Source organism: Nicotiana sylvestris, chromosome 12, assembly GCF_000393655.2.
Source record: "Nicotiana sylvestris chromosome 12, ASM39365v2, whole genome shotgun sequence".
NCBI lineage: Eukaryota > Viridiplantae > Streptophyta > Magnoliopsida > Solanales > Solanaceae > Nicotiana > Nicotiana sylvestris.
The window spans coordinates 129,574,559-129,586,184 of record NC_091068.1 but is presented as its reverse complement, the minus strand read 5'-3'; the positions used below and the strand labels follow the sequence as shown (position 1 = coordinate 129,586,184).

The following is an 11,626-nucleotide window of genomic DNA, read 5'->3' as shown; positions in this document are numbered from 1 at the left end:
TGCTGTGAAGAATTCTTTATTGAAATATTCGTCCTCGTTGATAGTCGAGGCTTTAGGAAGCATAGCAGCAGCAAGAAGGGAACAAGTTGCAACCGCGCAAGTTCAAACGAATTTGACAAATAATAATTGGTTATTACTGCAATTAGTATTTAAGTTATATATGCTAGCCGGTAGTGTTAGTAAATTCTTATGTCCAAAACGCCCACTACAAGTGCACATTTCAAATAATTGAAAGTTAAATATACTTATTCAAATATTACAAAGACCAAATTAGAATTTGTCAAAATTCAAGGATTAAAAGCGCACGTTTCCCTAATTAGTGACCCTTTACTCTTCTATCTCACTCTCCTCCACTATTTACGGTCATCCTCGCCTTAAAAAAAGAAGAAAAAGAAAGATGTTTTTTTATTTATTAAAAAAAACAAAAAAAAAAAGAGAAAAAAGTAATGTTCCTATTTACGCATTCCACACGGTTTCTGTAAACCGTAAAACACACATACAGTGGAGAGATCTTCGAGGTTGACATCTCTTAGATTCCTCTACTTCATTCGTCCCTCTTTCCAATTCTTGAAAATTGCAATATTCAAATCAATTCTGGGTATTCATTTTTTCCTGTTCCGATGGCCAATAATATGGAAGAATCAAGCCCATTTTTACCCAGGCAAAAATCTGAGACGACAAACAATGAATTGAAGTCGACCAAGCTCAATTCTTCAACCCCAGCTCCTCCGGTTGCGGCGGAGCCGGTTAAACCGACGGCTTCAGCTGCTGTTCCGATGGGATGGACGGCTAATGGGTTACCTATAGGCCACGGGCCGGTGGTGGGGGAGCCCATTATGCGTAGGGCCCAATGGGAATCAGGCCTTTGCTCTTGTTTTGGGAAGAATGATGAATTCGTCAGCAGCGATCTTGAAGTTTGTGAGTTTTTCATTCTATATTAGTATTAGTTTTCTTTCCCTTGAAATTTGTTAAAGTTTGTCGCTTTGATTTCTCTTTATATCAAAGGATATATTTTGTTATGTTTAGGATGTTTAAGAAGAATGAAAATTCAAATTAATCAAACCTAGAAAAATTGGAAAACCAAAGTGAAGTTGAGCTGATTTTGTTTAATACTTACTAAATTGTAAAAAAAACCAATAAATATTTGTTTTAATTTGGTGTTAGGAAAAATATAACCATTTTTTGATGTTGCTGTTTAGCTGGGAATCTATGTTGTTTTGTTCTATATGCTTTAACGGCAGTTTGGTTGGCCACATAAAGAAAACATATGTCCTCGCTTAATTAATGCTGCCTTTGGCTGACCACATATGAAAAAACAACAATGTGTATTAGCAATCATCCAATCGTGGATAAGAATCCTACTCCTTAAGTAGGTAATCATTTCAGGTGATCGCAAAACAATTTCTAAATTATTATTATTATTATTATTATTATTATTATTATTATTATTATTATTATTATTATTATTATTATTATTATTTACCACATAACAATTCATATAGTATTATTCATGAGCTGAATGAACTGGTTGAGAAGATTTAATCAAGCATTACCCATTCAATGTTTTTCAATTGCAACCAATGGAAGGTGCAGAGTTTTTCTGTATTAGCTTGTTGATGACTAAGAAGGTTTTTACCAAATGATCTTCTCAAGTAAATTTGAAAGGATATTCTTCCAAGTTTCCCAGTGAAAAAAATAGCTAGAGAAATGTAATTGATAGAGGTGATGATTGTGGAACGAAAGTTATATTTTCTTTAGTTATTGTAAGACTTAGAATTTAATTGTACACCCTTCCTAATCCAAAGATTTTTGTTGCTTCTTCTGATGACTCAATTGAATGAAAGGATGACAATGTTAAGGAGGCAGTATCAGATAATTTTTGTTTCCAATCAGTCTTTATATTGGTTCAAGAACCCAATATATTATATTAATTTGCTACAACTGCAATATATCTGTGGTGCAGATTTATGGGAATGGTCATATGCGTCGATATACAGAGTCAAACTACTATGTCAGAGAGTCAGATTTTTTCATAAATTATTCTTGAAATATTGCTCGTTTTTATGTAATTAGTTCACATCTACCTCCACTGGATTCTGCCTTGGCAAGTTCAATATAAGGACACATGACACTCTTTCTTCTGTATTTCCCCTGTGCTTCACTGAATCAAGTACTACGGTTCAAGTTCTTGCCTCTTAGTGTTATATTTGCATACGGATATCTTTGTTGATACTTCAGACCTTACCTTCTTCTCCTTCCAGGAAGCATTAATAGATGTTATGAGTTTCTTCTCCTTGCTTTCTTGTCTTCTCTTTGTCATACTAACAATGCCAGCCGTGTCACTGCACAGGTTTGTTAGGAACTCTGGCACCATGTGTGCTCTACGGGAGCAATGCTGAGAGAATTGGATCTGCTCCTGGAAGTTTTTCCAATCACTGCTTGCCTTACACTGGTCTATACCTGATTGGACAGTCCTTTTTCGGCTGGAACTGCATGGCACCCTGGTTTTCATATCCCAGCCGTACCGCTCTCCGGCAGAAGTTTAATCTGGAGGTTGGCTGTCTCTTTGCGTTTTTCTTTTTCTTTTTTCCCCTTCAAGTGCTTTATCATTGCTGGTATTATACCTCAGCATTTTGGTTTTTGTCAATGCAGGATTTGATTAATTTGGGTCTAAGAGCTGCGCTTCATATTTTCGCTTTTCTTTTAATTTCAACTCTGAGGATTTTTCTGATTTGTCAAAATCTTGTCCAAGCATGTCAGATTTGCTCTGTGTGTCTTATTCAAGTCCAATGCCTTATCTGTTGGTGCTAGACAAGTTTACTAAGGTTCTTTTTTCCCGTTAAATGCCTGCAAAATTTGGTTGTTCTGGTCATTTGTGTGTGGTTTTCTACACATTATTTAGTATCTACTGACAGTTGTTAAAGATGGGACTTTTGCGGTTGAATTTGAGGGATTAGGTGGTTCAAAACCTTTCCCTATGCTTTATCTCTGTCATTCGGTCAAGTTCTTGGGGATGTGACCTAAGAATTAACAGTTGTTTCGGTGCATGTTTCGAAGATTTTATGTGGCTGTTTCTTTCCTCTATGTGAGGATTGGAATGCTGAGCTTTCCTTACTAAATTCTTCCTATGAAGATAGACGTTCGAAAAGAACTATTCTGCTAATGCTCTTTTTATTCTTATTTACTCTTAACTTATTTATTTCTGGGATTAGATGTTCTAATCCTACATTGCAATTTACTAGGCAATATGTTAATGTTTCATCTTTATCCAGCAGCTAGGTGTTGATTTTACTTTATCTTGGATCCGATTTGACATTATTAGGTTTGGATAAAAGCTTGTAATATTGTCAGTTTAATGCCCTTGTCATGTTTAAACTTCATGCCTTAGGCTACAGAGTAACAACTACTACAACGCCTCAATTAAGCCCAAGCAAGTGAGGTTCGACTATATGAATCCTCATTGACTATGTCGTTTCAATTAAGGTCATCTGAGCTTTAGGCTATGGAAGATGTGCAAAGTGGTTGATCTCTCTTGTTGTATAATGCCTACATTTTGGTTAACATCATCTAACTTTCTTAGTTTCTTCTGTTTCTGCATCATTACATTTTTAACGGATGGTAGCTGGGGGAGCTCTTGCTTGTCTTTCAATAACCTTAAACTGGTGGCAGTAGTAGTTGTAGTAGGATATTATCGTTGTTTCTTATTCCACAAGGAATGCTTGGAAACTAATTCTAAGATTTATTTCCTTTGCAGGGTAACTGTGAGGCAGTCACCAGATCATGTGGGTGCTATGGGGGCTTTGTCGAAGATGAGGAACGACGCGAGCAATGTGAGTCAACTTGTGACTTTGCAACTCATATCTTTTGCCACCCTTGTGCTCTTTGCCAGGAAGGTCGTGAACTTCGTCGTAGGCTCCCTCATCCTGGGTTCAATACCAAACCAGTCCTCGTTATGCTTCCCCCTGGGGAGCAGAACATGGGTCGCTGATAGCAACTACTGTGGCATTGATTCCATACTATTTCCTACTTGGTTTTAGCTGTTACAATGTTCTCTGATATTGTATTGGAACATTTTTACTTAATTGATGGAAAGTTGACAAGTAAAACTTGAGACTATATAGGTGATATTATATTATATAATGTATTGTACACACATAAAAGAGATGGATTTGCAATTTGTATGAAATGATAGGATTAATCATACAAGAAATTGATGTTGATGAATCTGTTATTGTATTGTAGAAGAGATTTGAAATGGATGCAAGTAAGTTAGCTCGGATACCATCTTATAATTAAAAGAAATACAAAATGGGAACAGTATGCAAATGCTTCGGACACCATCTCCAAAAAGCTATTGTTGTTTGTTTCTTTTAGGCTGTTAGAATAAGGAAATGTCTCTTTTGTATTAGTCCAGCAACAGAATTTTCTTTTAAGCTACAACAGCAACAAACCCAGTAAATTTGGGAGGGTAAGATGTACGCAGCGTTACCCTTAACCTGGAAGGGCAGAGAGACAGAATTTTCTTTTAAGCTGTGAGCATTTATTTCAATGCAACTGTCATCTTTCGAGGGCTAAAAGAATTTCACTATTATGCAACCATGAAAGCAACACTAAGCATTAACCTGGCCAGAAATTTGGACATAACAGCAAGGTAAGGAGAGCAATAGTTCATCTAAAAGAGATTAGGAAATGAGTAGCTTATAGGAAAACAACTTCTGAGTCACTATAAAAATAGCAGAATCTTTTGGTTAAGTTCTAGCTATGATGGTGGGAAATTGGTAAAACTATAAAGTACAACCATCTATTGACTAGGAACATCTTCTATCAAAATGAAGAGGGGGAATACAGGTGTGTCCAAGATATCTATTCACCAGGTGCTGAAACACCTTGCTTCAGTCTCTCCCTCTTCAGTTTCTTCTTGGAAACTGGCTTCTTTTTCTTTGGAGGAAGAGTTTTCTGTGCATACATGTAAAGTAAATAGTTCCCAACAAGGAACGCCAGTAACAGTCCGCCGACAACAATTAAGACGATCAATCCTGGGTTGAATCCTTGAACTTCAACATTTTTGGCCGTATTTTTCTGCAGAATAAATATATTAACAAGTGTTAATTCGTGTCAAACTCACACGGTATAGTTCAGTGCAAAAATACAGAGTACACCGAAGGGAAAAAAGCTTCTACTAAGCCCAAAATATGTTGAACAGATAGCAAGTAATGATTTTTGTTGAACTCCCAAGGCAGAATTCAGTGCAACATAAAGAGTACATATCATTAAAAGTGAAAAGAAAAAGGAAATTTTACTATGCCCAGAATGGTGTAGAACAATGTCTAGACTAAACAATGAACATTACTGATTGAACATATTATGAAAATTGTTAAAAAACAAAAGGAAAGTTGAGGGCTTCAGTCTACTGCATGGGTAAGGAAGAACAAGAATGAAGTAGGACAGGTTTTAGACTTGCTTTACTTTTGAATCAACAAAAATTTGCTTTTAAAGTTCCATGGTGAGTGAGCAAGTGTTGCAGACTCGGGGGCAAACTAAATCACCTAGCTTTTTCCTACACAGGGCGGAGCGAGCCTATTAGGTGTACGTTTGATCGAACCTGGTCACTTTTGCTTAGATACTGTATTTATATTAGAATTTTTTTTAAATAAGTCTAAATATTTAATTGTGAACTCAGTAACAAAGATAAGCTATGGTTTCCAAGGTAAATTCAGAACCCATAAACTTCAAATGCTGGCTCCACCTTTGCCCGTACAACTATCTGTAGGTTTGGTTTAGGTATATGGGAAAGAATCACACAGATTTTTGTCTTTATGAAATTTGAATCCTAGTTCCCAATGGACTTAATTCCAACTTCATTGATTGACCTCTACACTTGACTCTTGGATGCATCTAGAAATGAATAATAACAGGAATAATATGCTTTGACCATAATTCTCATGCATAACTTTCTAAAGCAATTATCTACAATACCGGGATTATGCAAGAACAGAATTTATGACATCTGCATCTAATCCAGTTGAATCCTAAAATTCTGATAATCATCTCAAAATCCCCATAAGAAATGTAACAATCAAACTAACCCTTCTCCGACTAAAAGACAGAAAAAGAATGAATTGAGAAACATAAGGAGAGAAGTAGAAGAACGTACCATGGGATCAAAAGACGGAGGAGGATCGCCTTCGTAATCCATGGCTTCTACTTGAAGACCAAATCGATCTTCACAGACTTCTAGAGAGTTCGACAAGGCAGCAAAACAGAATTCTTACTGTTAAATTGTTGCTAAAAGAGTGTGGTTGCACTGTTGCACTCGCTTGCTCGTGGATTTTTTTAGTATATGTAGTTTTTTTTTTTAAAATAAAATATATTTTTACAAAAGTATGTTATTTCTTTAGATAATTTTTTTCGAATACAATTATGATAAAATTTAGATAGAACTATATTATTTAGGCTAAATTTTTTTATTTGACTAAAAACAATAAAGTTTTAGTTAAGCTTTTTTTGAATTTGACTTGAAAATAAATATTTATACAATTGAAATAAATAGTCAAGGTATCTAAAAAGTTATAAAAAATACATAATTTGAAATTAATTATTTTGGCTATAACTTTTTATATAGCTCTAAATTATGGTGCTCTAAATATATATATATATAGATTTACAGATTTTACCTGAAAAGGTAAAAATACACAGTTGAAATAAATATTCATTACATCAAAAGAAGAAATAAAAAGAGTGTACAATTTCTTCAACTGTGTATTTTTATTTCTTCAACTATAAAAAGAGTGTACTCTTTTATTTCTTCTTTTGATGCAATGATTATTTATTTCAACTGCGTATTTTTACCTTTTCAAGTAAAATCTGTAAAAAAAATATATATATATTTTTAGAGCACCATAATTTAGAGTTATATAAAAAATTGTTGCCAAAATAATTAATTTCAAACTATATATTTTTTATAACCTTTTAGATGCCTTGACTATTTATTTCAATTGTATAAATCTTTATTTTCAGGTCAAATTCAAAAAAAGATTCACTAAAACTTTATTATTTTTAGCCAAATAAAAAAATTTAGCCTAAATAATGTAGTTCTATTCAAGTTTTATCATAAATTGTATTACAAAAAAAATTATCTAAAGAAGTAAAATACTTAAAAAGGTAAAAATATATTTTATTTTTCAAAAAATATGTCACATATAGAGGAAAAATTCACGTGGCAGGCGAGTGCACCCGCACTTTTTGCCACATCAGCATCCAGGGGGCAATGTCTCTCAAAAGGCCAAGTTGAGGGGAGTAATTAAGACCACAAATAGTTTAAGAGTGTAACTAAAAATCCATGTCAAGTTTAAGGGGGTTTTAAGGTATTTTGCCTTTTTATTTTTGTTTTTCACTCGCACACACTTTTGATTTTTCATTTTCTGCATATAACGATTACTTACTACAGTAGACATTTCCATAATCATATTTTACAACGACATTTCACTATAACAATCAAGTATTCTTCGAAATTAAATTTTTATATTATATTATAATATATATTCTATATAACAATATTTTATTATAACAATCAAAAAATAATATATATTATATATAATAATACTTTACTATAACAGTCAAAAAAATTCGAAACAAACAAGAATGTTATAAAGTTGTTGAGTACTTTAAAATGTTTTTTCCTTTTCGCTTTATGGCATCCAAATTTGGTGCAAAACAAATTATTGTAAGATTGGACTAAAACAAGAACTATTTGGAAATAATATATGAGGATTGGAAGAAAAAACTTTTGTATTGTGTCGACACACGTTTCATGAAAATTAAGGGTGTAGGATGGACAAATTAAATTTAATCGAATTAAAAGAGACAACATCATTCCTCTAAATTTGCCTTACGTAAATATGTAATGAGTTAATTTTAGGGTGAAATTTAAAAATAGCCAGATTTACAAGTGTTAATTGAAAAACAACTAAAGTTTTAAAGTAATTGAAATTTAGCCACTTTTCATATAAAGATAAATCTAAACGAAAACACTGTTCAAAATTCGGAAAATATTCCAGCATAATATACTGCAGTTCCAGTATAATATACTGGTCCAGCATAATATGCTGGAAGTTCATGCATATGTGCTCCAATCTCCAAAATATTATGCCGGAACTTTCCGTGTTGCAACAAAATAGTGATTATTTTTCAATAACTTTGCAAATGCTGGCTGTTTTTCAATTACCAGTCCAAAAACTGGCTAGCCCGTACTATTTTCACTTAATTTTGTCCACGCATGGGATATTATCACCTGACCTGCCTAATTCAAAATTTTTCCAGTTTTTTTTTTTCTTGTTATAATTTGCTTAATTTTTAAATCAAATTAGAATAGCATTTTTCAGCATTTTTTTAGGAGATAGAAATATACCTACCAGACTAAAAAATGTATTCATTTCCTGTTTTGACAAGTTATTCTTAGGTCAATTTAGGGTATCCGGAGATAGTCCGAATTGATTCGGACTTTTCGACGTGCTACAATTTGATTAATCAATTTCATTAAGCACATTATTCAAATCGCTCGCAAAGATAATTTTACTTTTAGTCATGCATACAGAGAAGGTAGTATTGTCGCTGAACAACTTACTAATTTGGGGGGAAATCTAAGAGTTAAACCACTTTTTATACCATTATCACTATTTTGCTGCAACAGAGACGGTCCACCATAATATACTGGAGTTCGGTACACCTATGTATGAACTCCAGTATATTATACTGGACAATTATACTTGCTGGAACTCCAGTATATTATGCTGGAGTTCTAGTGTACTTATGCTGGAACTCCAGTATAATATGCTGGAGTTCAAGCATATTTATGCTGGAACTCCAATATAATATACCGATATATTTTCCGGGTTTTGAATAGTGTTTTCGCTCAGATTTATCTTTACATGAAAAATGGCTAAATTTTGATTACTTTTGAAATTGGGCTATTTTTGAATGACTAGTTGTAAATCTGACTATTTTTTAATTTCTCCCAGTTTTATATAGTGTTGGCTGATAAAGGCCCATTTGTTATGTTAGCAGATATCTAGTTAGGGCCCAATTGTATTTATAGCTTAGCCCAATATGGCAATAGAGTACGACATTCATTTTATTTTGTACTGGTTTGAGTTGTAAATACTGGACCAAAAACTAATTTTGTATATAATAGAAGACATTAGTCCCTGGAAGGTTCGGATGCTCAGTTTTCACACTTTACACAAAATATCTCACCTTTGTTCTTTCTTCTTCATTATGATTTCGAATTCTCTCTTCGGAACAGTGGGATTACGATGAATTTAACATGGTATCAGAGCAATGTATTTGGGTGATTTGAGCAGTGTTCTTAAATTTCATGGGCATCTCGTTGTTCTAGTTGTCGGACTAAGGATCGCATTTTCTGTTTGCCGGAATATCGTCGGACTTTAGTTTTTTCGCCGGTGATTTCTCTCATTTTCTTTTCGATTTGCATTGAATTCTATTTTACTGCATTCCTTTCCCACAATTTTGTTTGTTTGTGATAGGAAGTTATAAAGTAGTTGAAACCCTAAATTTGTGACAATACTGGATTCACCTCTTCCGTTATGGGCTCTCTAGTTTCTGATAAGTCTCCTTCTACTTCGTGTGAGCACTCTGGTTGTGGTAATTCACCCGATGACACAATTGATCATAACCATTCCCTTTACATTCATCCATCAGACAATTTGGGGCTTTTACTAGTGGGAAGCGTATCCGATGGGACTGGGTATAGCGATTAGCGTAGAAGTATGCTTATTGTTTTCTCGGTTAAGAATAAGTTGTATTTCATTCAACCTGACTGTGAGAGGCCACCTCCAAATTCAGCTTTCTCTCGTCAATGTGATATGTGTAATAATATAGTGATATCATGGATCCATAATCTTCTTTCTCCAGTAATTCGTAAGAATGTCCTCCATTGTCAACTTGCCAAAGATGTTTGGATGGAATTGGAAGACAGGTATGGTCATCCGAGTGGAATTAGGGTTTATCAGGTCAAAAAGGAACCTACCTCAATCTCTCAGGGCTCAATAAGTGTTCCTGAGTACTACGCGAGGATGAAGAGTGTTTGGGACGAACTCAGCATACTGACTGTTCATACGGATTCTTACTGGACTTATGGAGGTGGTAGACTGGATATTCAAAAATGTGAGGAGAATCAGAGGTTCTACCAGTTTCTGATGGGTTTGAATGATAGTTATGCCAATGCTAGGATTAATCTGGTTATGATGAGTTCCTTCCCTACTATTAACAAGGCCTACTCTCTTCTGGTGAATGATGAGCGACAACGAAAAATTCAACCTTCTCCTTCCCATTTCAGCTCAGAATCTGCTTCATTCTCGGTGGGATCTCAAAGATCTACTTTTCATCCTAAGACCACCTTTGATCCCAGGAGGCCTAATGTGTAGCTACTGCAACAAACCTGGGCATACAGTGAATAAATGCTATAAGAAGCAGGGGTGACCCTTCCATAAAGCAAGTAAAGCAACCGCTTTAGGCCCCATATTTGTGGAGGCCCCATTTTTTGTTACATCTAATAGACTATGTAAACGTTTTAAAATAAAGTTCCGTAAAACGAAAAAGTTTGATTTTTTTCTTTAACAAATATAGAGAAGAAGGATTTGCAACTGCTATGATTTCTACCAAGAAAATTGCACTTGAAATGAATATCGAACCCGAATTTTATAAGAAACATGTGATATATAGGAAGTAACAATTTGATGCGAATGTTGAAAATTAAATCTCAAAATCTTTCGAAGAGTTCTTTAGAGTTGGTTACTTTTATACATAATAGACAAGGCTATTTTTTCACTTCAAAATAGATTTGAACAATTCAAAGCATATGAAAATATTTTTGATTTTCTATTTAGCAATAAAAACTAAGATCAATAGATGTTGGAAATTAAAAAAAATATTGCCTTAATCTTGAATGTTCCTTAAAGTATAATAATCAATTCGATATTGATGGTTTAAATTTATTTTCTGAACTAAAAGTATTAACGAAAATAGTACAATTAGTAGATAACAGTTTAATGAATACATTTTGTAATGGATGAATCTCTATAGACTAAGTTTTATTAATTGTAGTTTGACCCTCCTTAGTTTTACTTTTACAGTTTAGCCTTAGTTAATAACCTATTTTCATTATTAGCCATGATAGACTTGCTTTATATTCTCTAAGCAGAGAATTATCGAGGCATGTTGAATGAAAAATCAGAATTTTTATCTTTTAATTTCTTTTCTCCTTTAAGTTTTCAATGGAGAATCTACCGTAGGATTCGCTACATATTTAATCAAATAAAAAGATTTAATTTTTTTTCAAATGCCTAAATTTCTTATGGAATAATGTTAATAACTCATGTTACCGTTGCTTCAGCGTAAAAAAGTTTTCAAAATTAAAATTAATAAAATCTTACCTAAGAATGATAGATCTTGAATATTCTTGTCTTATGTTTTGATGATCTAACAAACTTACTGTTAAGAACAAGATAGGGAACCCGACCTACTTGGATTGCTACAAACTTTAACGGATTCCAGCTAAAGGTGAACTGCTACAGCTTCAGGAGCTAGGAACCAACACAAGGACCTGATG

At 33.7% G+C, this 11,626-nt stretch overlaps 3 protein-coding genes across 3 annotated transcripts; 2 read left to right on the top strand and 1 right to left on the bottom strand.

Annotated features, from left to right (window-relative positions):
• Nucleotides 1–469: 469 nt before the first annotated feature.
• On the top strand, nucleotides 470–4,224 carry LOC104218721 (cell number regulator 8-like). The gene is made up of 3 exons (XM_009769284.2): nucleotides 470–918; nucleotides 2,351–2,553; nucleotides 3,755–4,224. Exons 1-3 carry the CDS (start codon nucleotides 621–623, stop codon nucleotides 3,986–3,988), a joined length of 735 nt encoding a protein of 244 aa, XP_009767586.1. The 5' UTR covers nucleotides 470–620; the 3' UTR covers nucleotides 3,989–4,224.
• Nucleotides 4,225–4,667: 443 nt separating this feature from the next.
• On the bottom strand, nucleotides 4,668–6,279 carry LOC104218722 (DNA-binding protein S1FA-like). The gene is made up of 2 exons (XM_009769285.2): nucleotides 6,155–6,279; nucleotides 4,668–5,079 (listed from the first exon to the last, which is right to left on the bottom strand). Exons 1-2 carry the CDS (start codon nucleotides 6,194–6,196, stop codon nucleotides 4,864–4,866), a joined length of 258 nt encoding a protein of 85 aa, XP_009767587.1. The 5' UTR covers nucleotides 6,197–6,279; the 3' UTR covers nucleotides 4,668–4,863.
• Nucleotides 6,280–9,785: 3,506 nt separating this feature from the next.
• LOC138883723 (uncharacterized) lies at nucleotides 9,786–10,442 on the top strand. Its single transcript, XM_070164429.1, has one exon. The coding sequence runs from the start codon at nucleotides 9,786–9,788 to the stop codon at nucleotides 10,440–10,442; it is 657 nt and encodes a 218-aa protein (XP_070020530.1).
• Nucleotides 10,443–11,626: the final 1,184 nt, after the last annotated feature.